This window comes from Panicum virgatum, chromosome 3K (genome assembly GCF_016808335.1).
Source record: "Panicum virgatum strain AP13 chromosome 3K, P.virgatum_v5, whole genome shotgun sequence".
Classification (NCBI taxonomy): Eukaryota; Viridiplantae; Streptophyta; class Magnoliopsida; order Poales; family Poaceae; genus Panicum; species Panicum virgatum.
The window spans coordinates 10788224-10810884 of NC_053138.1; the positions used below are offsets into that span (position 1 = coordinate 10788224).

General features: G+C 49.1%; 3 protein-coding genes across 7 annotated transcripts; 1 reads left to right on the forward strand and 2 right to left on the reverse strand.

Moving 5' to 3' along the window:
• Positions 1 to 1610: 1610 nt before the first annotated feature.
• On the forward strand, positions 1611 to 3836 carry LOC120697503 (DNA-directed RNA polymerase V subunit 7-like). 3 transcript variants are annotated; one of them, XM_039980755.1, is made up of 2 exons: positions 1611 to 1782; positions 3088 to 3836. In XM_039980755.1, exon 2 carries the CDS (start codon positions 3098 to 3100, stop codon positions 3623 to 3625), a length of 528 nt encoding a protein of 175 aa, XP_039836689.1. In that variant the 5' UTR covers positions 1611 to 1782; positions 3088 to 3097; the 3' UTR covers positions 3626 to 3836. The 3 variants fall into 3 exon arrangements, with proteins under 3 accessions (XP_039836689.1, XP_039836690.1, XP_039836691.1); XM_039980756.1 differs by having other exon boundaries at positions 1628 to 1776; positions 3088 to 3828; XM_039980757.1 differs by lacking the exon at positions 1611 to 1782 and adding an exon at positions 1846 to 2547 and having other exon boundaries at positions 3088 to 3828.
• Positions 3837 to 12892: 9056 nt separating this feature from the next.
• On the reverse strand, positions 12893 to 15023 carry LOC120697504 (universal stress protein PHOS34-like). Its single transcript, XM_039980758.1, has 4 exons — positions 14631 to 15023; positions 13527 to 13636; positions 13319 to 13437; positions 12893 to 13233 (listed from the first exon to the last, which is right to left on the reverse strand). Exons 1-4 carry the CDS (start codon positions 14815 to 14817, stop codon positions 13152 to 13154), a joined length of 498 nt encoding a protein of 165 aa, XP_039836692.1. The 5' UTR covers positions 14818 to 15023; the 3' UTR covers positions 12893 to 13151.
• A 503-nt stretch (positions 15024 to 15526) lies between these two features.
• Positions 15527 to 19602, reverse strand: LOC120697502. Of its 3 annotated transcripts, none has more exons than XM_039980752.1 (12): positions 19365 to 19602; positions 19008 to 19056; positions 18128 to 18280; positions 17787 to 17920; positions 17630 to 17699; positions 17357 to 17447; positions 17179 to 17248; positions 16953 to 17048; positions 16547 to 16646; positions 16369 to 16455; positions 16172 to 16248; positions 15527 to 15979 (listed from the first exon to the last, which is right to left on the reverse strand). In XM_039980752.1, the coding sequence occupies exons 1-12, from the start codon at positions 19539 to 19541 to the stop codon at positions 15830 to 15832; spliced, it is 1254 nt and encodes a 417-aa protein (XP_039836686.1). In that variant the 5' UTR covers positions 19542 to 19602; the 3' UTR covers positions 15527 to 15829. The 3 variants fall into 3 exon arrangements, 2 of the variants coding, with proteins under 2 accessions (XP_039836686.1, XP_039836687.1); XR_005684508.1 differs by having other exon boundaries at positions 15549 to 15979; positions 16081 to 16248; positions 19365 to 19600; XM_039980753.1 differs by lacking the exon at positions 16953 to 17048 and having other exon boundaries at positions 19365 to 19584.
• Between the last annotated feature and the right edge of the window lie 3059 nt (positions 19603 to 22661).

Sequence of the window (22661 nt, forward strand, 5' to 3'; positions counted from 1 at the left end):
CCCCGCTGTATTTCATTAAGAGGAAGCGATTTTGGCTTCTCAGAGGGGAATTTTTTTAATCTGAACCTGAAACTCGCTCCCACCGGAAGTCGAATCGAACCCAGGACCCACCAGAAGTGTGGGATGCAGTTATGAGGAAAAAGACAGCATCCAAAGAAAAGCATTGGATGCGACAGAAATACCACCTACTTTTCTTTTAACGCTCATCTTTTTATTATACAGCTCATTGTAGCAATCCTTACGTATGCGTTTCGCATTTTTTCGAGGTCAGAGGTGTTCCGTGGACTACTTTCCTTCTTGGCGCTATGTTCGGAGTACTCGGAGAGTTTCTCGTGAGTTATAGTCTAGTTAACAAATCAATATAATTGTTCTTGGAATTTTTCTATCATCATTAAGCATATAATAATGTTTCTATTCATCAGATGACTCGTAATCTCCCAAAGTAGGGAGCAACCGAAGCAAACAAAAATTGTTTCACTTGAATACAGAACCACCAGAAGTTGTTGTAGGCACATACTGTCTCCAACAGAATTGGCATAGCAAGATCCATACCCAAAAATGGGTGACGCACACTGTAAAACAACCTCCAATAGGGTAGGCAAACACAGCACCCATTTTGCATTGGAGGCGATGCCGAACCCAAAAATGCATCGTCCCTGTAGCACGAGACCCACCAACCACGAGGAAAGGGGATAACCGAAGCTGGCAACGCGGCGGCCGTGCGGCTGCTCCCAGCCAACATCGAGGGGGGGGGGGGGGGGGAGGGCTCCGCCTCGCCACCCTAGATCCGTGCCGCGACCCCACCGCCGCCCTGGATCTCCGCCTGTTGATGCTTGGCCCCCGCCTCAGCTTGAGCAGACGCCGGGGATGGGGAGGGAGCCGCCGTAATAAAGGACGCCATCGGAGATGGGGTGGCGAGCTCGGTCGTCGGAGGAGGCCTGCCCGCGGCGAGCTAGGTCCGCGGTGGGGCCAAGCGGCTCCGCGACACCTTCACGTGCATCACATGCAGATTCAACGACATCCTCGATAACATTAGTCACTGATATGTGGGACCTACGCCTTCCGGGTCCCACATATCAGTGACTCCATGTCACCGCATGGGCGCGGCAGCATAGGGCCGGAGGAGGACGCGGACTTCGACGGGGCGAGAAGGGGATTTGCATTCTCCTGATTCCCTTCATTGTTGAAGGGTAAATTTTGGGTGAGAACACTTTCACTCTGCATGACCCTAAAGTGTTGGATTTGCGTCCTTATTGTCGGAGACAGTCTTATGATCCAAGTGCTTCTTAGTTACCAACATGATTTAAAAGGCACACCAACACCACAAAGGGATAAACACAACCTTGCTAAGCCACCAAGTGTGGAGAAAAGGATACTATCATGAGTCATAACCAACATTCACTTATCACTACTGACACGGGATTCGTAATGTTTCATTTTGTGCTACAACAAAGTTTTGGGTTTCCTTGCACATAAATTATCTTCTATTGGATGGATGTTATGTTAGTCTAGTTGCTGCTGTTTTGGTCTAGAGGGGACAACCACTTCGGTCAAACACAGAAAAACGTAGTTACACTATAAAACCAGGAAGGTCCTCCCGCTCCCGGTGCGTTTGTGGGCTTCTTGGGCCTCCTGACGCGCCGCACGGAAGTCCTCTCTCTCCCTCTCTGTCTCTCGGCTGCCTTCTTTCCAAGAGGCGGAGACAGCCAGACAGGGAGGGAGTGCCGCAGCCCTTGCCTTGCCAGGTCTTCGTCGGGCGCTTCGCCGGCCGACAGGGTAAGGGTATGTCCGCCCTTTCCCTTCCCTTCCTCTCCTGCTGTGCGAAATCGAACACCCAAACCCCCTAACGTGTGCGAAATCGAACACCCATGTCCTATACTGGGTCCGTCGCAATGTTGAGTACGCGTACGGCGTACGCCCCTGGTCCACTGAATGACGATGCGGTGTTGGGTTGGGGTCATGGAGGCAGGGTTCAGGAAGCAATGCATTGCCGGGAAACTAAGACTAGCATTCGGATCTTTACTGAATCCGGTTTGCTGTTACTTTGATTGGTTTTTTAGTGATCCCCCCTCCCCCTCCGCTTACAGAAGCAAACAGACATTGTGCAACTACAATTGAATCTCAAAATGATAACATACTCATGCCGCTGAATTTTTCCATATTGATTTTTTCAGTTGTTTTATTAGAATGTGGTTGTTTGTACTCCAGGTATTGTTGTAGAGGTCATGTTGGTAGAACTGGTTGATGGGATGTTCGAAAATCCTTGGGTAGCAGTTGGGGTCTTGGACTTCAGAGTAACCATCCCTTACCCCTAGTCCTTCCCTGCTGCTGCCACATATTAGTTATGCACTACTGCAATAGATAGATGCTTAAAATTCTGCAGCACTATGTTTTTTTAATTTTTATTGATATACGGGAAGTGTGAAATAAGAACCTCACTTACTATAACTCCATCCCACATAATTTAACTGTCAATACCTTTCTTTATTTTGAACTTATTTTTTTCACGAGAACTTCTCAAGGACACAGTGCAGGGTGGGCTGTGAGGTAAAATCATTTTTGTTAGTTATTTACATGCTTGTTTAGATTCTATAATGCCCAGGTTCCACCATCATTCTTTTGATTCCAGTAGTTAGTTTCACTATAACGTCCAGGTTCCATCATTGTTTTGATTCCGGTAGTTAGTTATTTACATGCATGTTTAGATTCTATAATGTCCAGGTTCCATCATTCTTTTGATTCCAGTAGTTAGTTTCACTAAGCTGTTATTCAGATAAGTCCTCTACATAACCTTAAGGAGGAGAATTGTATTAGATAATACGCTATGAAGTAGTAGAAAACCTTCCTATCTCGTACCTCAAATTCTTGCCATGATGATATGGGAACCAGAATCATGCTCATAAGACCATAACGATGTCTTGACATTCAAATTTGAGTTAATGTTATCTGTAACATAGTTTTGTTTTATATTCTTTTAACCTGTTGTGTGATGATACTGCAAGCACAATTGCATGTCTTCCATGAATCAATGGGTCACTCTATTTTACCCAGAAATATGGTAACCGAGCATGTCCTATATTTTGGCAGGTACTCAGCCATGGTTTTTCTTGAGGCAGAGATGTCATGGAATGTGTTGATCTCACCTAGGGAGCTGGACCGCAAGGGCCTCCTGCTCCGCAAGGCTATAATTGCGCGTCTTCTGGAGGATGTTACCAACAGGAGGGCTTCCAAGGAGCATGGGTACTACATTGCCGTCAATCAGCTGAAGGCAATATCTGAAGGGAAAGTGCGTGAGCTCACTGGAGATGTTCTGTTCCCAGTCACATTCACCTGCGTCGCGCACAAGCCTATGAAGGGTGAAGTCATGGTTGGATACGTGGATAGGATCCTCAAGCACGGGGTGTTTCTCAAATCTGGACCCATCGAGAGCATCTTCATGGCTGAGAAGTCGATGAATGACTACAAGTACATTGGCGGGGAGAACCCAATGTTCATGAACGACCACTCAAAGCTGGAGAAGGACACCACAGTGCGTTTCAAGGTCATGGGGTTCCGCTGGATGGAAGCTGACCGCCAGTTCCAGCTCCTTGCCACGATCGCTGGAGACTTTCTTGGGCCTCTGTGAACTGGTTCCACAGATTAGACGTGGCTCTGATGTACATTTCTCGTTAGACGGTTGATGGATGGGCGGGCGGTTGTGATGTGCTAGATTTAACTTTGCAGTCAGTAGTTTGCTCTGTAGCGCCAGGACATGGCCGATGTATGCTTACGGCTGATGCCGGGCCATTTGGCACCGTGGTTTAACATGTACTATGATGGTGTCGCCAATTGGTGTTTGTCGGTACCTCAGGACTAGGATACCCCTCTTGCTATGTCAAGACTTGCGTAGTTATCTGTAACTACACCCTAAGGGGCTGAGCAGCCAGACCCCTGGGGTCCGGCTCCATCTCACCATACCAACGGTCCCGGACCTGCTTCCTGCTCGGGGACGGGTCCGGTGTCACCACGTGTTCTAGAGGTGTTGCAATCTCTAGGCAAGAGTCTCGTAGTTATCCTTGACTACGCGCTGACGGCCTAAGCAGCCAGGCCCTCGCGGTTCGAGGCCCTTCTCACCTGGTCAGCCTTCTCACCTGGTCAGCGGCCCCAGACCCGTCCCTTGTCAGGGAAGGGTTCGGTGACGCCACGTGTCCCGGAGAAGCGAGCGCTCAGCCAAAACAGCCGGGGGCCCGAACCCCTTGCGGGGTCCCGGACCCCCATATACTATCCGGACCCCTCAGCGGGGAGGGAACAGACACCCCGCCTGGGGGGTCCGGAGCCGCCACGTATTTGTAGGCGCAGGCACGCGCGCGGCTGCGAGGCTTCCTCGGGAAGACTCACCCATCTACCGCATTCAATGCGGAAGGCGTTAAGTGCTGTAACACCTCCGGTGTTTAACACTATATAAAACAGGCAATTCACATGCGATGACACGTTAAACCCTCCCCCAACTTCTCAATTACTGCAAAGCCGAAATTCAGGTTAAACACGCCAAAAAGTCAACCCTCACACTTTTGCTCAAATGAACTCTTGCCCAAAACGAAAGTCGTAGAGTTGGACAAAACAAACAACTTTCGTGTTCAAAGTTTTTCAAGTTCTAGCATGAAAATTTGAATTAACCCCGAAAAACAAGCGGGACCATTAAACTTGAATTCAAATTTTGAACTTCCAAACCATCGCTCAAATGAAGTTTTGCCTGAAAGGAAAGTTGTAGGAAATTTAATTTTGAACAACTTTCGTGTTCAAAATTTTTCGAGTTTCAATTGAAAATTTCGAGTTTTTGCTAAGTCAAACAGTGGACTTTCTTTTTTTTTCTCTCTCCACTCTCTTTCTCTCTCTCCCCTCTCTCTTCCCCGCTGACTCCCCTCTCTGCTCTGCGCGCGCGCAGGCACTTGAGCGCGCGTGCGCTTGCTGCCTCGCTGCGCCGCTGCCGCGAAGCCGCTGCCCCGCACTGCCTCGCCGCGCCGCTGACCCCCGCCCCACTCGAGTGCGCACGCTCCCGGACGCCGCCCGCTGCCGCGCCCTGCCGTTGACGCGCGCGCCGCGCCAAGCGCTCGGCGACGCGCCGCCATCGTCGCCAAGGTGCCCAAACAGGCCGGCCGTGCCCTGCCGAGCCGCGGACCACGGCCAGCCTTCATTGCCGCTCGCTACCCACGCCACCGGCCCGCTTGCTGCGCCCTGACCCGCCTTGAAGGCCGCCTGGCGAGCACGCCACCGCCAGGCCGCGCGCACCGCCGCCGCTGCCCTCTTCTGCGCCCAGCCCCTCCTCACGCCCTCACTCCCCCTTTTAGCTCGCGCCGCGTGTGTGCCCGCTCGCCCGCACCCCATTCCCCACGCCCACGTCCCACCCCTTCGCCCAGAACGGCCAGCGCCGCCGTGCCACTGCGCAGCGCCGCCGCGCCCCCATTCCCGCCCGCCGAGCCACGGCTCCCGTGGAGGGCCCAGCTCAGCGCCCCTCCACCCCCACCGAGCACGCAGCGAGCTCTATTTCACCCCCAGGCAGCTCCCAGGCCCGCCCAATTTCCCCCGGAGCCTCCCAGCGCCGCGGAACACCGCCGCCGCCGTCGTGAACACCGCCGGCCGCCCGCCCGCCGCGGACCTCCCTACTCCGCCCCTCCCCGCCTCCAGTCGAGCCCCGAGCTAGCTTCCTCAGGGCGAAGTGAAGCTCCCCGGCCTGCTCTTGCCCCTCCTCCCGCATCGGAGCGCCGCCGCTCGCTGCAGCCGCCGCCGCCGCTCCCTGGACGCCGCCGCCGACCCTGCTCCGGCCGTTCCCGTCGACCACATCACCCACCCCTAGGTAGATCTCGGCGAGCTCTTGCCCTAGGACCCCCTCCCCGTCGCCGGCAAGCCCCTCCTCGCCGGGAAACGGGCCGCCGCCGCATCCCCTGTCTCCTACCTCCGGCCAGGGACCCCAGCACAATTTGTTTTAGGTTTCCAGGGGGTTAAGTGAAAGATCCAGGGGCCCCTTTGCAATCTGTGTTTTTGTATTTTCTAGATTTTCCAGTGAACTTGTAAATTCGTTTAAAAATCGTAGAAAAATCGGAAAAATGCAAACTCAACTGTTATGGAATCCTAGAAAAGATATCTACAACTTTTGTTACATGCACTTTTTCATTTGCTCAATAGTTTTTATTTCATTTAAAATGCAAAGGAAATGTGGTTTATATTAGATCCCAAGTTACAAGCATGTGTTGTTAGCCATTTTTGGTCAGTGGGGTACATGTTAGATGTATAACATTGTGTAAAAGTTTCATAAACTTTTGACATGCCTAGCTATCGGTTTAATTAAATCTTGCCTTATGCCTTGTTTAAATTAGTTTGTTTGTACATACTGTTTAACTTGGTTTAATGAGCTCAAACTTTTACAATGACTTTATATTGATATTTAGTTACTGTACAAAAATTTTGAGAAATTTTAGGTAGATGGAACCAGTCCAACTAATTAATAGTATAGATATTTACACTAAATCAAGAAAAATAGTTTCTGTACATGAAAAATTCTAATAATTTTTCTAGGGGTTAACCTTGAGTTTATCACCATACTGATAAGATATGAGGCTCTGGAACTTAGTATAACAGCCTATGGAATTTAATTTCGATCCATGCAGCATTACTTTGTGCTATTTTTTCATGCCCTGTAAAATGCTTATTTAATTGTGAAAAATTTATGGCAGGCTTATCTTTAGGTATAAAACCTTCAGTTAAAATTTCATTACCAGTACTTGCATAGTTTGACCTGTAAAATTCATTTTTGTTTCCAGCAGTAGCTGTTTGTTTTATTTTTCGTGGTAAATAGGCTGCATAAAATGGGCTGAAAATTTCACAGTAGGCAAGTTATTTAGATATGTATCATACATAAAAATTTCAAACCCAGAATCTCTGTTTAACATTATTTATGATAAGGACATGCTTAACCTAGCATTAAATAAGAAAAATCTTTCTTTTGCTGCATAGGGATAAAAGAGACAACCCATCCGAGTTACTTTGTGGAGTCAGTATAATGGTTATTACTCTATAAATGGTTGCCCAAACAATATAACAGAATATTTTATAAATCATCTTGAGTTGCGTTGAATTACAACTCTATAGTAAGGAATTGATTAATTCGTATTACTAATATAACTCACGCATATGCATTTCATATAGATTCGACTACTCTCCCTGACGGTACGTACGAGTTGGTGCCGGAGTCCGAGAGTGAGCAGCGTGAAGCTCAAGTGAATCTAACTGAAGCCACTGAAGACCTGAACCAGAGTTCAGAAGAGCCCAAGGCTAGCTCCGCTCAGGAAGGCAAGCCCCGGATCATGTTCTACCTATTTGAAATTATGCAACTATGTATATTCCTGTTTATCTGTGCATTTAAGTTGCAGGAATTGTTTGGAACCTTAGTTGCATGATCCTAGGCACCTATGCTTGAACACTAGTATGTGTAGGTCGCTAGTTGGCTATGCTAATGGTTCGGTAGAAGTCGAGTGATTGCCTGTCACTCGCGAGCTCATAGGAGTTGAATGCTTACTACACACTGCAATATAAGGTTTACGGGCGGGGTTGTTGTACTTGTGATACCCCGTCTGTTTAGTCAAAATGGATAAGGCCGCGGTGTGTGGTAGTGGTGGTTAAGCGTTTGAACGTACTACCCACATGCCGAGAATATGGTAATCGGTAAGCTTAAGTACCTGATGGAACCGGCCGTGGAACATACTCCCCACTGTCTGGTCTATGGTCACGCACGGGTGCAGGGCACCCTAGGACGGTGGGCCTGTTTCATGCCCGGGGAAAAAGGGGAAAAGTCGCGTGGGTGATTGCATTCCCCATGCGTGTGTTTAGGTCTGCCTGGCCAGGTGAACAAATTCGATTCGAATCGTCCGTCTCTCACGGATATTGAGACTGCTTAACCCTTTTGCCACATAGAGTAAGAAGTGGAACAATGATGATGAGAAATTTGGTTGATTGATGAAAAATAATTGCTTTCCACCATGTATGCTTTAGGATAGATGCTAATGTAGAATGGTTAATCATAATAGAACTTGAAAGCTAAAATCGGAAAATAAGGACTCCCTGCTATTCGGCAAAGACAAACCCCTCAAGCCAAAAGCCTTGCATGTCTAGTTAGAGGGTTAGTTATATCCTAGTCGGGTAAGCCTTGCGGAGTATTAGTATACTCAGCCTTGCTTGTGGCTCAATTTTTGTTTCAGGTAATACTTTTGAGGACATGATTGCTAGCTTGACTTGGCCGTGTACCTTACCCCCTGGTTGGTCGGTGGAGTGGGATACGACTCCGGCCAACGATGGCAATGCCGAGTGATGTCATGTACGGGCTTCATCATGACATCATGTATCGTCGTTTAGAACTCGTTTTATTTCCGCTGCAATGAACTCTGAACTACTTTCATTTCGAATTTCAAGTACCTTTCAAAGACTTCGAACTTGGTTTGTAATGATTAAGTTAAGACCCTGTAATGTAATATATTTGTGAAATGTTGTACTCTCTGGACCCACCTTCGTGTGGGTTACATGTAAGCTTTGGGTTCGATCGACGCTTAGGTGGATTCTTCGGGACTTTACCCGACAGCACTGCCGAATTACTCCGTTTGAAGTGCGTGTTAGCCGGGATTGTCTTTAAGATGATGGTTAGCGCACTTGAGCCGGATTAATTAGGGCGGTACTGCCACAAGTGCGCTCTGCCACAGCAGAGCCCGAGGGGACTTTTGCCAGGTTGTACTGTTGATCGCGCGTTACCGAGGCGCACAGTGCAGCTGCTGGCGCCACCCACGCCACACGCGTCAGTCTGCAACGCCAGTTAGACACAACAACTCGGCGACGGAGTATCATAATGCCTACGCGGTAGACCCAACAGTCTATGCCGCAACCTACACCGCCTCAACGGGCACCTCGCCGATGGGACAGGTGAAGACCCCCCTCGGTTAGAGAGTCTACAGGGCGATGAAGCGTATCCGGCAAGAGATTCACAAAGCACTGTTAATGTCTTTTTCGTGGTATACTATACATCCTCATTGGGCCCACCTGTCGGGGTCCAACATCTGTGTACGCGCCTCCCTTGCGCTATAAAAGGGAGACGCCCGTTAGAGAAGGACTCAAGTCCAAAAAAAGACTTGGAGGCAGAGGATAGACTCATCCACAGACACGAGAGCAATACAACTCTCAGTGGACGTAGGGTATTACGCTCCGGCGGCCCGAACCACTCAAAATCCTCGAGTGTTCTTCTGTTCTTGCTTCATGAGAAGATCTGAGTAATCACTTGCACTTCCCCGAGTAACCATCCTCTGGGATTAGGCGGGTGCACTACGCCACCCGGCTGTGGCCCTCTTTCTAGAACCACGACATCTGGCGCCGTCCGTGGGGAACGCGTAAGCGTTGGCCAGATCTTCGCTCACCTCCTGGCTTCTGAGGTTGAGCTCATCCTCTGCGACGACGACGAGAAGATGAAGAGTGGCACGGCGTCACCTACGCCGCATGCCCTGGCACCGAGGCAGCAGTGTCCTCGGTGCGGTGGCGCACGGAAGCGGCGCCTGCTGTGCGTCGCCACGGCGACACCTCAGAGCCGGCACGGTGGCGCGCAGGGGCGACGCCTGCTGCGCATCACCCTGTGACACCTTAGCGTCGGCTCAAGGTTTTCTCTCAAGCAACCACCGGGGGTCCCCTGCGGCGGCACGGCGTCGGCTCAAGGTTTCCTCTCAAGATGGAGCCTGGAGCCGACGGCTGTGGCTCGGGAAGGATGTCTGTCGCCTTCTCCCTCGCCTGGCTCAAGCTTCCTTTGGAGCTGCTGCAGACAGGCGTCGCCCTCCACCGCAAGGCGCGGGGGCCCTGTGCCAGCACCAAGGTGGAGCCGGCGAACGACCGCCCTTCTCCACACTCCGTGCTCGTCCAAACAAGCACCCGTCCATCCGCTGCGCCAGGGTGTCAAGCTGGCTTCAGCTCACTATGAGCGGCCATCGGGCTGGCTTCCGACGGCAGCTGGCAACGGCAGGGCCACTCCCATTCAAAGCCAAAGAATATGTTCACATGCTGTCTGAGCGTGGGACAATTCTTGAGCTGGGAAGAGCCCTGCAAGCTCCCGAGGTGATGCTGGATGATGCTGTATAGGCACGTCCAGGGCGCCTTCGCCCCCAACGACTGAGAAGAACCTCCAAGGTGGCAGTTCCACTCTGGCCAGGAACGTGCATGCCTTACGAGGCGACGGCTGTAGGTTACCTCTAGACAGGATTGAGTGTGTTTCTCCTTTGTAATGATGTGGTGCCTACGTGTGGTCTAGAGCGGTAAAGGTTCGCCCTTGTAAACCCGACCTCTGACTTCATCGCACAAACAGGCAACACCAGCAAGTGGTCTAGAGCGGTAGAGGTCCGCATTCGTAATTCCGACCTCTGATGTACACCACGAATCAAGTAATAAAGGAGATTTGCTTTCTCAGTCTTATCTTTACATTAACTTAATTACACTTGTCCATTCAGCTTGCATGTTTTCCTTCTTCCGTACAGAGTCTTTTTTTTGTCGCTAACAATCCAAGTTGAGTTGCTGGCTTATGTACAGGTTGGGACACCCCTTCTAGCTGGGAGGCGGTCCAAACTCCTAGGGACCTACACCGGAGAAGTAGTGCTTGTACCCTGGGGTGGAGAAGTTCTGCGTAGCCGCTTAGCCTGGTAATGTACCCTAAGCCTACGCACTTCACTACCCTGTTACGAGTGCCCTAATATCCGAGGCTGCTGTACCTAGGGGGTTCGGACTCCTTTCTAGTATAAGGCATGGTTTACTATGCCTTGCCACGAGGCCCGGTGACGTATCTCGTTGATCATTGGCGACAACTCAAGTCCACTCCGGTGGCCCGCTCCGGCGGAAACCGCTCGCCACGGTCGCCCAAGTCCACTCCGGTGGCCCGCTCCGGCGGAGACCGCTCGCCACGGTCGCCCAAGTCCACTCCGGTGGCCCGCTCCGGCGGAGACCGCTCGCCACGGTCGCCCAAGTCCACTCCGGTGGCCCGCTCCGGCGGAGACCACTCGCCACGGTCGCCTGGGGCCGGGTTCGGGGAAGTGGTGCTCGCTCCCTGGGCGGATCGAGGTTCGTGCAGCCGCTTAGCCTGGTTCCGTATTCTAAACCTGCACCTTCGCCGCCCTGCGGAGAGCGCTCTAGTACCTGAACCTGGCAACAAGTGCTACGGCCTTGAGGAGGTCCGGAGCACACACTCTCAACATGAGCACGACAACGCAATCAGGATTGCGTCACGATAATGGCCCCACCTGCGGGTTCGTACCTCCCCCATGGTGGGTCCGGGGGCCACTGTCGGTACCTCTGGACTAGGGTAGTTATCTGTAACTACGCCGTAAGGGGCTGAGCAGCCAGACCCCTGGGGTCCGGCTCCATCTCACCAGACCAACGGTCCCGGATCCGCTTCCCGCTCGGGGACGGATCCGATGTCACCACGTGTCCTAGAGGTGTTGCAATCTCTAGGCAAGAGTCTCGTAGTTATCCTTGACTAAGCGCTGACGGCCTAAGCAGCCAGGCCCTCGCGGTCCGAGGCCCTTCTCACCTGGTCAGCGGCCCCAGACCTGTCCCTTGCTAGGGAAGGGTCCGGTGACGCCACGTGTCCCGGAGAAACGAGCGCTCAGCCAAAACAGCCGGGGGCCCGAACCCCCCGCGGGGTCCCGGACCCCCATATACTATCCGGACCCCTCAGCGGGGAGGGAACAGACACCCCACCTGGGGGGTCCGGAGCCGCCACGTATTCGTAGGCGCAGGCACGCGCGCGGCTGCGAGGCTTCCTCGGGAAGACTCACCCACCTACCGCATTCAATGCGGGAGGCGTTAAGTGCGCTCTGCCACAGCAGAGCCCGATGGGACTTTTGCCAGGTTGAACTATTGATCGCGCGTCACCGAGGCGCACAGTGCAGCCGCTGGCGCCACCCACGCCACGCGCGTCAGTCTGCAACGCCAGTTAGACACGACAACTCGGCGACGGAGTATCATAACGCCTACGCTGTAGACCCAACAGTCTACGCCGCAACCTACACCGCCTCAACGGGCACCTCGCCGATGGGACAGGTGAAGACCCCCCTCGGTTAGAGAGTCTACAGGGCGATGAAGCGTATCCGACAAGAGATTCACAAAGCACTGTTAATGTCTTTTTCGTGGTATACTATACATCCTCGTTGGGCCCACCTATCGGGGTCCAACACCTGTGTACGTGCCTCCCTTGCGCTATAAAAGGGAGACGCCCGTTAGAGAAGGACTCAAGTCCAAAAAAAGACTTGGAGGCAGAGGATAGACTCATCCACAGACACGAGAGCAATACAACTCTCAGTGAGCGTAGGGTATTACGCTCCGGCGGCCCGAACCACTCAAAATCCTCGAGTGTTCTTGTGTTCTTGCTTCATGAGAAGATCTGAGTAATCGCTTGCACTTCCCCGAGTAACCATCCTCTGGGATTAGGCGGGTGCACTACGCCACCCGGTCGTGGCCCTCCTTCTAGAACCACGACAGTGTTCCTTCCTATGCTTGCTTGCAAGTATATGTTACATAGGAGTAAAACCACCTTTGGATGTTGAAGGTAAAAAGTACCTCCTTTTACCCCTTTGACCCCTCCATCCAAACAGGCCCGTGGTGTTTCCTGATCTGATCAGTTGTTGAATTTGCATTTATATGGCTTTATGATTTGCATGGCATGTTGATACATTCATAGTGGCATTTACCCAAACACCTGTCATATATGTTACTCAGCTGAGAAGCTTCTGTCTTGTATGTTCCTCAATCTTATTTGAAGTACACGGTACTTAGACTTTCTGAACCAAAATATAATATGTATGATGTTCAAGCATAGACATCGCATAGCACAGCAGAAACACAGTAGGATAATGACCCAATTTTTCAAACCTTCGAAGCTATAAACATCACTCATACAGAAACAAGTGCATGGTTCAGGCGTTCAGTTAATCAGGAAAACAGAACTATTACTTGTCCATGTCCTTCAAAAGGTCATTTGCCTATTATTACAATAAAACTGCCTGGTTCAACATGTTTCAGCTAGCTGGAAACTAGTGCATGTTCTTCAACAGGCCAATCATCCCCTTATTACAGCAGCACATTCTGTCATTTTGGTGATAAGATCAGCCGTCATTGGGCTTGACGACCGTGACAGGGCAGGTCGCGTTGTTCACAATGTAGTCACTGACGCTTCCCAGGAGCACCCTGAAGCAAGATATCAGAAGATTAGCACTGGTATGAGGAAGATAACATGCTCATTAAGAACATTCTAGAGGCAGCTTGGTGCAACCTCTTAAGCTTTCCCAAGCCTCTGCTTCCTATGACCAAGCAGCTCAAGGGCATGTCATTGATAGCCTGGGATAGCTTCTCCCGGGGATCTCCCCAGAGGACTTTGACAACCACCATAACCTGTTTGCCAAAAGGAACTTGAAACCTCAGTAAACCAAACATTGGTAAGTGGATGATAAGAGAAAACAAGCAAAGATTTGAGTGATCACCTCCTTCTCCCTGGCAACGGTGTTGAGGAGATCCAAGGTTTCAGCATCGGGCTTTGCCCCATATTTCTTGGCAGTAATAGGATTAGAGAACTCCGAGAGGGGAATCAACGCTACAACAATTAACAAACCAAAGCAATGAGAATATTGAGCAGCCAGCCGACCACACTATAACATGATGTTCAGAGTGAAAAAGTAATGCATTCATGCCACACAACATCAACAGTATACTACACATGAAAGCATGGGCGGTCCCAGGGCCTGGCGACCCTGGGCACCGGCCCAGGCTCCGGCGTCGATGTTACAATGGGAGCTAGGCATTCGAACATGATCTCGTGCACACGTAATGCACTCTTGTGCCGGAGATAGGAAGAGATTGCCCGGGCTCTAATCTATCCCTAGGTCCGCCACTGCATGAAAGTGAACCCTCCATGTTGCTGTAACGGATCATGATGTTCAGAGTAAAGAATCTGAATTTCAATTTCTGTAATCAGGAAGAATCTGAAAAGTTGACAGGTAATAGACTATGTGGCATCATCTTTATTAAAATGAAGTAGTGGCATAGTGCTGTCCTATGCCACCCTAACCCCTAACGAACATTGGCCTGAATGGTCCACCAGTAGTAGTTGCAACGTTTATTGGCGAATAATTCAGCCGAGCATAGGTTAGTGATGAATTTCGCTTTGGTTCAGAAAACAATCGATCAATTTGGCTGCACAAACGGCGAACAATTAAACTGATGACGGAATCGCCGCAACTTGTAGTATATGACCTGTCCTAGACACACCCGCTTTCCCTTGTATCTTTGGGCCTTTCCCTGTTTCGCCCCGATTCCAGCTCCCCGAAGAACACGAGCTCCCAAATCCATAGTTGAGAGAGCAGAGTAATTGGCAGGACGGTCGATCCGTCTTATTCTATACGCGCAGCGCGGGGTATGGACCATCGAAACCCGTGAAAGATCCGACCTTTGCTCGGCTAAAAATTCCCAATTTCGCGCGGCAAGCAACAAAAGACCAAGAACAGCTAGCTCGCTGGCAGGCAAAGCAAGGGCGGGTCGGAGGAGGAGATGGGGTCATGGGGGGGGGGGGGGGGGTGGAGGAAGCGTACGGGATCCGGTGGATTCCCAGAGGATGGCCTCGCTCTGCTCGTAGTCGGCCTCCTTGATGACGTGCAGCAGCACCAGCTGGTCGCCGGCGCGCAGCAGGTTGTCCGCCGCCCACCGCAGCGCGGCGCGGCTCCCCTCGGAGAAGTCCGTCGCCAGCCCCACCCACCTCTCGCCCCCGGCGTCGGCCATCTCCTCAACTCCTCCTTCTCCTCCTCCCTCTCCTACAGCTTCCCGGCTCGTTGTGCGGTGGTGCTCTGCTGGAGGACTGTGTGAGGGGGGCAGGGGGCGGTGGCTAGGTGGAGGACGCTGTTTGGACTGCGAAAGGCGGCGGCGGGCTGTCGGTCAGGACAGGACTCGAGGCCAATTTGACGGATGCCGAAGGACACTTGTTGCATCCACATGTGCATGTGTCATCGTCAGTGATGCATTTGCAGCTTTGTTTGTTTGTGTGGTTTGGTCTAATGGTCTGTCTATTCCATTTCAGTTTTTATTAGAGCATATAGCTTTAATATCCAATAAATACATGTGACTATAAAAGTATTTTTAGAGACAAATTCATGGTGAAGATTTTTATGGCTTGAAACTAAATATTCAGAAGTTATTGGCAGTCAAGTTTCAAAAGTATGACTAGACTTTGATGAAAATGGAAAAGTATTTGTGACGATGATGAGTTAGAGCAGTAACAATGGAGGTATTTTGATATACCGTGTGACGATGGTATTGGTTGGCTGGTTACCAACTTGCTATATTTGCTGAGCTGTTACGATACTTTTCAAATGAAAAGCATTTCCATTGGCAATTAGACAGCAATATCTGCCGCCCTACCTGAAAATGACGGAGCGGCCGAGCGGCTGCTGCTACAGTTTGTCAACTGCGGTTCAATTTTGCAGACCGTGTCTGGAAAACTAAAACGCTGGTCAGCTGGTCAACTCGTACTATTTTTTCTATATTTATTTACAAGGGCAAAAGGAGATGTCCGCAGCACCACGGCACCAAAGATTCAACGGCAGCACCAAGGGACCATCCGCCACCACATGGATTCCTCGTCCAATTATCAGCATGTTGACATCATACAGGTATCCAGATGGTGCTGAAACACGCAGCATTTCATCTTCTTCACCTTCTAGATGGCGGCAATCTACACTCTAAACCGGGTTCAAAGGTATAGCTATCTACTTCCTATTGTCAGTCTACTCCTCTTTCATGATAGGCTTGAAAGGGCTGGATAACCCTTCACAGGACCTACTAATGACAGGGCTTCTTGTAATGCCTCCAGTAGATGTTCTGGATGATCCTCGATTCGTACACAGCCAAACTGTGCCGGTACTTTCCGTAGAGTTCTTCCAATGATCTGTAACACAGAAGAAAATATGAGGAAAACATATCTACAAGCACATGAGAGAACCATGGGTTCAGTAGTAACTAGATCAATCTTAAAAGCCATGTCCCTACTTCTGTTTGAGTAAGGATCGAGCTTAAAAGCCATGTCACCAGTTCCGTTTCAGTAAGGATCAAGCTTAAAAGCCATGCCACTAGTTCAAACCTTGCGAGCATAGCCGCCATAAGCAATCCCTCCGATTAAAGTTTGCTGAGAACCGATCATTTCAGAAGTTGCTGTCCCTGAATTCAATTAGATAAAGAGGATTCTCAGACGGACATTTTCTTCCCCTCAAAAGATAAATTCAGTAAGCAAGTGGAGCTACATATTGGACAAGAAAAGGCATGTAAGGAACAAATTACCAGGAAAAGTCGTAGACCGGAAAAGACCAGCTTTCTTTAAGCAATCGACAGTGTATGAGTTGGTGCCACCGGCCAGCTGATAGAAGCCTTTGAAACCATAGCAACAGCAAATACTTAACAACTGTAGGGATAAGAAAGCCACATAAGGCAGAAAATATTCCGGGGTTAGCCTGTTTACCAGGTGGTCTTTCTGACACTGAAGCCATATGAACAGCAAAAGAAACTGTTTCCCTTGTTGCACCACGACCAATGTCACCACTCATGGGTCGGCCATCCAACTGATCACAAAAGAAAGTATTTTTCAAAGAAAATCCTGGAAGAAACTACAATATGTTTGACCAAAAGTAGTACCATAAATCACATGCATACACAGGTTCCTACCACATCAAGAGGATTAGCAAAGTGATGCTAGCATTTACAGAAAATCTTATTAAAAGCATAAAAATTGTTTACAGTTTCGTGTATTGTAAAGAAGTACAAAACTGTTAATAAAGTCATGAACAATGCTATATTTGACAGTATACCCCCCCCCCCCATATTACAAAGTTGCAATTGAATAGTCCATCATTTTCTTGTGAACTAACCTGCCAAAGATTGTACCCTTGTATATGAGGCTCCATTATTGCGTATAGCGCATTCATGAAATCAACAGTTGATTCACCAATATCAGGCATGCTAACCTAAAACATGAAAATTTTCGCATCAATCATGGCGGAAGAATGAAGGAATTTATTTTTGTAAATGTTAAGGAACATGGTGACATTTTCAGCATCAGAACTAGTGCATCAGAAAATTAAGAGCGCAACTTACTGCTACCAGCTTCACATTACTGATTGACTCCCTCAAGCTGTTCCAGAGGGTATTGAATGTATCAGTTCCCCTACAGTGATGGAATATATCAGATCAAATACCCTCTAAGTAATGCCAATAGTGAAAAGGTAAACGTCAGTTAATCTTAATCCATGTTCTCAAAGAAAGGGAAACATACTTTCCAGTGGTATGTATCTCTATTGCATCAACATCATTCCTTTTCAACAGTTCAGAAGTGGTGGTTGGATCTCGAACATAGGACACGGCTCCTGAAATGGTTTCAAGCAAAGCTTCCATCATTTATAAGATACACAAGGGTGCAGGAGGGAACAGATTTAAGAATACTGTGAAGTTCGACATATGCATGTTATGAAGGCAATTTGCACAAAAGTATAACTAACTTATTCTGATGATGATAAAATAACTTGGATGGAATATAAACAGTGCTCACTTATTCTGTCATAGGGACAAACTGGCAAGCATCGTCCGCATCCATAGCACCGCTCTGTAAGAACACCACCCTGCACAAGGCAGAACTCATGTAAAAAAACTGAAGCTCGTGAAGAGAATAAAAAGACACAGAAGAAAATAATCAAACCAATTGATACCTTAAATTTACCATGTAAGGGATCAGATTGTGTGTGTTCTCCAACCATGACACTCTCAAGTGATATTGCATCAGCAGGACAAACTTTCTCACATGGCTTTGAGCAATCCGGTGGGCAATCCTCAGGATCAAATTCTGGAGAGTAGACAAGTTTTATTCAGATGCGCAAAAGTTTCAGTAGATATCAGGCGTATCCTAATTAGTAAGTATGAGGAAAATACTTGTGAAAGCGGGAAACTAATTGCAATTCTCAAAAGATAACAACCAAAACAAGGCAAAAAAAAAATTGAAGTGGCATGAATGGTATCTCAATAGATAATTTTCATTGCAGCATGTCATTACCAGCTTTACGGAAATGAAGGTCTCTGCAATCATCATTAACACTAACCATCACCCATGGCCTTTGAACAGCTGGTATGATTGAGGCTGCTACATCAATACCCTCATTGACTGCACCCACCACAGATGCATCTGCTGCACAATCAATGCAATCCACTGCATCCACAAAACTGCGCATTATTCGCAAGTGTATACAATGAGGTTTTGTTTGTTAAAACGGTGAAATCACTGGAGTGCACATTTTCTTTTAAGAAAAGCATTTACCTAGAAGAAATACGCTTCCAACACAACAATTTGTTGGTTATCTAACCACTCTATCAAATCAGCCTTTCTTAGCATATTCATATAAAATTTGTGTGAATCATCCGGCTGATTAACCATTAACTTTACTTCCACAAAGCCTTGAAGTCATGGATTTACAGAAGCTCCTCCAATCAAAATTTCATCACAAGATAAAGACTAAGAGCTACACATTTTTTTTTCCAATCTCAATAGGTTTAGCTTTTGTGTAGTACTTCTTTTCCTTTTGGTGTTAACATGCACTGTATCTCTATTAACCCAGCTTTACATAATAAGGAGAAAAAGAATAAATGTGAAGATTGATAACAGTCATCTTGGATCAAATATCCTTTTTGATCCATAACAAATAAGCTTGCCCTTGTGTGCCCTGATGGCAGATTTTTCTTTCCTTTTTTTTTCATTTTGTTTCTGCTTGTTCAATAAAAGGTCAAACTACAACACAAGTAATTCAAATCTCAATTCTTGACAGTCTGAAAGTAAAAGAAAAACCCTGAGTTACTATGAGTACTGTCATGGCGTCATGAAATGCTACTTGTTACATATAAACTCCAAATGAATATTTCAGTTGAATCAACATGGATACCTCCAGCAAGCGTGTAGACAAGGGAGAGGTTCCTGACATCAGCAGCATCCTGCATAAGCAATGCACATCTAAGCAACATGAGAATCATACTGCCGTCCGTCAGCAATTCTTCTCTCTATTTACATATACATTATGGCCACTGCTGATCTCATTGTGCTAGCGCCTCTCTAGGCTAACACCAAAAGTCCAGCACAAGCGCATGACCCTTCCCGTCAGCCTTTCACCACCAGTTGGAGATGGAGCACTCGCTGCTCTTCCAGTCCATTCCACCCTACTGTGCATACGCTCTCTAGTCCCTGGAGCCCAATCTAGGTAGGGGTGAACCAGCGAGGACGCGAGGTGGAAAGCGCACGGTACCTCGAAGCTGGCGCCGCAGATGAGCTTGACCCAGTCGCCGCGCAGGAGTGCCGCGACCTGCGGCGGTTGGTCGCCAGCGCGGCGGGCGCGGCGGGAGCGGCATACGGCTGATGCCGCGGCGCGGACGGCCGCGTGGGAGGCGAGGAGAGGCGGCGGCGGGAGCGGGACGGCGGCCATGGCTTCTCCCTCGGCCACTTCCCCACTGTCGAAGTGGGAACGGGAAATTGGAAATATCTGGTTCCACAAGCCCGTTCCGTTCCGTTCCCGGGGATGAAGAAACAATCCACGTCCGTCGATCCCTTGATCAACGGTGGCCACCGGGTTTAGCAGTGATTCTGAGGATTCTGAGACCGTTCGAGTCATCCGGGCGGCTTCGCGCCGTTGTCACTTGTCAAGCATCTCGAATTCTGGATGTAGCACAGAAATATCCAACTTAAAAATCATTTTCTCAAAAAAAAAAACATTCTGCGCGTACGGTACCGAGGAAACGACACAGCCAGATCAAATCAAAGACTTAGACGCAAATTCAGCAAGTCAATTTCACTCCTACCTAATTCAACAAATGCCTCCTGGCTGATCGAGACGACCTTTGTTCAAGCAGGGTAGCTAGGCTTAATCCGTTATCTGCTACTGGCAGACGGTCCAATCAGTTACTAAACCTAATTAGTCTCTAACCACATGTCTAGCTCACTAACAAACCAACACCTGGCTGCTCGTCAACTGCCGTCGCTCGCACATGAGCGCATCCACAAACATGATCAGATCAACTAACTGAATACACAAGGGTTTGTGTCCCTCCGGGGATCTTCACGGAAATTGCCCGATTTGCGCGTGCCAACCACTAATCTTACACCGCCGATCACGGCGCAGGCTGATGATCGACGGCCGCCGCATTGGACAAGCCGGCACATCCGCGGCGGCCGAGGATAAGGATGCTCCCGTTGACATATGTCACGAACAGGGAGAGAGGGGGAACATGGGGCTGCAAATCAAGGAACCCTAAAATCATGGAGATTTACATGTGCAGCGCATCCCATTAGTCTATCTATTATTTGGTGAAGCGTTCTAGTTGAGTTGCGCCTATCATCATGACCAGCTGTCCAGCTCCCCGCCGGGGAACATGCATGCTGGCGCATTACAGCCTAATCTGCACCGTCTATCCTAATGCGTCCTTGTATAACACTCCTAATTAGTCCTAACCAACATACCAGTGGGAACAGTGAGCACATGCTGCTGCAGGAGACTTTTTTTTCCTCACACATGCATGAGCATGAGCAATTGAGCATGAGCTGAGGCCAGGCGACTTTTCACTCCTCGCTGCACTTTTGCTGAGGTGGCAGCCTGGCAGCTAGAGGAGTGGGCCCGGGGTGAGCGTGCGGGGCCCACGGCACGCCATGGTACATGGGAATCGCGCATGGCATGGGGGCGTAGTAGAGGCGGCGATGCTGACAGGCACATTACAGGGTGTTCTGACGAAGAGGAGGATTGAAAGGGGAGTAGTGATCGATCAAGAGATTCAGAGTGCACAGCTGAAAGGGGTAGTGCATGGTTGGTGGTTCGTGCGAGCTGAGAGGTGTCTGCGTGCGCTTGGATGGGAATTGGGATGGGGATGGTGGTGATGAGGCCGTTGGGTGTTTAAGGAATCATGTGGCGGCATGTGGCCTCGAGTTAGGAAGAACATGCTGCATGCCCTCGCCTTCAAGCAAGGCAATACGGCAATGCGATGCGCCCCAACATGCCTGCATGCACTGTCCCAATGCGTGTACCATATCGAATCCACATGCGCATATGATCTAGCTAGCTATGCTGCATATGCAAAGCTTTTTTGTTTGTTTGATTTTTTTTTATTTGATCACTGGAAAAGTTTGTTATTGTTCTTAATAACCCGGCTTTAGTTTGTCATGCCAATGCATGACACCTAGGCACCTAGCTAATCCACACACCCATCTCCTCTTCCAGCCTGGCTTCCGGCCATCTCTCTCTATATAAACACCTCTTGCCCCTTCTCTCCCTCTTGCATATACTTAGCTGCAGCCTGCAGGGCATCACCATTTCATCTCTTGTTGGATAGATACGCTATACATTTCTCGATCCCCCTCATTGTGTTTCTCTATAGATAGCCACTGCGATTTGCAGCAAAGATTGGCCATGGGTGCTCACACCGGCAGCCGTCGATGCGACTCTTCAGCAACACCGACGGCGAGGTGGATGAGGACGAGGCCGCCGGCGTCCTCGTCTGCCGCCGCCGTGGCTCCCAGGACGCCTTCGCCGCCGCCGACGAACAACGACGCCGCGTGCGCGGGCAAGGCGAGGAAGGCCACCAGGCGACGCGATGCGGAGGTGAGGAGGAAGATGGAGGCGCTGAGGCGCCTCGTGCCGAGCGGCGGCGGCGACGAGGCCGACGAGCTCCTCCTCCGCGCCGCCGGGTACATCGCGCGGCTGCAGGCGCAGGTGACGGTGATGCAGCTCATGGTCGACGTGCTGGAGCACACCAAGGATTGATCGTCCCGGCCGTCACTAGCTTTGTCGATCAGTCTTGCTTTTGATGCATGATTAGGCTCTTGAGAGCCGAGACACATACATGATACATACATGTACACAGAACACGCCAACAATCATATATACAATCAATGATGCATTTTTTTTTTGGTAACGGACCGGCGCGGACTTCCGTTCATGTGCTTCTTGGTGTCTTTCGTTTGATGATGAGATTTGCATTAGGTGAACACTGGCTGTGCCTTTATCTTGTTTGAGTAACCATGGGCGTCCATGGCTATAGCGCCGAAAATGGTACATGATGTGGTGCGTTCCATACAGGTCTGATCAGCTTTTGCATGGGAACTGTGACATCCAGCTGTTGAACTGTAACATGCTATTGGAATGGTCATGCTTCCAAATCCAGCTTACACACTCGAACTATCACAAAAGTTCAATTTTCAACTTTCAACTACAAAATTAGATAACAGAGGTTATCCAACTTTCAAAACCGAGCAGGTTTGGCATTTAGGGTGGTTACGAAGGTGATTTTCATTAAAAACATTCGAATTTAAAGTAAAAAATTCATAAGTAATTTGTTTAAAATTAGAAAAATATGAAACTAGTAACATTTTTTTTCTAAAATGTAACCTATTTATTCACACTCTATTTCTCAGTTATTTAGATCCAACTTTTTTGTATTCCTAATATTATTTGCTTATAATTATACCTATTATTTTTTTAAAAAAATAAGATTTAATCAAATCGATAATGGATAGGTTTAAGTTTTAGAAAAAATGGTAGTTCATATTGTCTTATTTA

Bases quoted from the DNA above. Each gene is read 5' to 3' on its own strand.
- LOC120697503 (XM_039980755.1), top strand. From the start codon at position 3,098: ATGGTTTTTCTTGAGGCAGAGATGTCATGGAATGTGTTGATCTCACCT.
- LOC120697504 (XM_039980758.1), bottom strand. From the start codon at position 14,817: ATGGCCGACGCCGGGGGCGAGAGGTGGGTGGGGCTGGCGACGGACTTC. The intron at 13,637-14,630 runs GTACGCTTCCTC...TAATTGTTGTAG, and splicing joins CTGGGAATCCACCGGATCCC to CGTTGATTCCCCTCTCGGAG. The intron at 13,234-13,318 runs GTTGCACCAAGC...ATCTTGCTTCAG, and splicing joins GGCTTGGGAAAGCTTAAGAG to GGTGCTCCTGGGAAGCGTCA.
- LOC120697502 (XM_039980752.1), bottom strand. From the start codon at position 19,541: ATGGCCGCCGTCCCGCTCCCGCCGCCGCCTCTCCTCGCCTCCCACGCG. The intron at 17,700-17,786 runs GTATCAATTGGT...TGCCTTGTGCAG, and splicing joins CCTTACATGGTAAATTTAAG to GGTGGTGTTCTTACAGAGCG. The intron at 16,647-16,952 runs GTTAGTTCACAA...TTTTGTGATCAG, and splicing joins AAGGGTACAATCTTTGGCAG to TTGGATGGCCGACCCATGAG.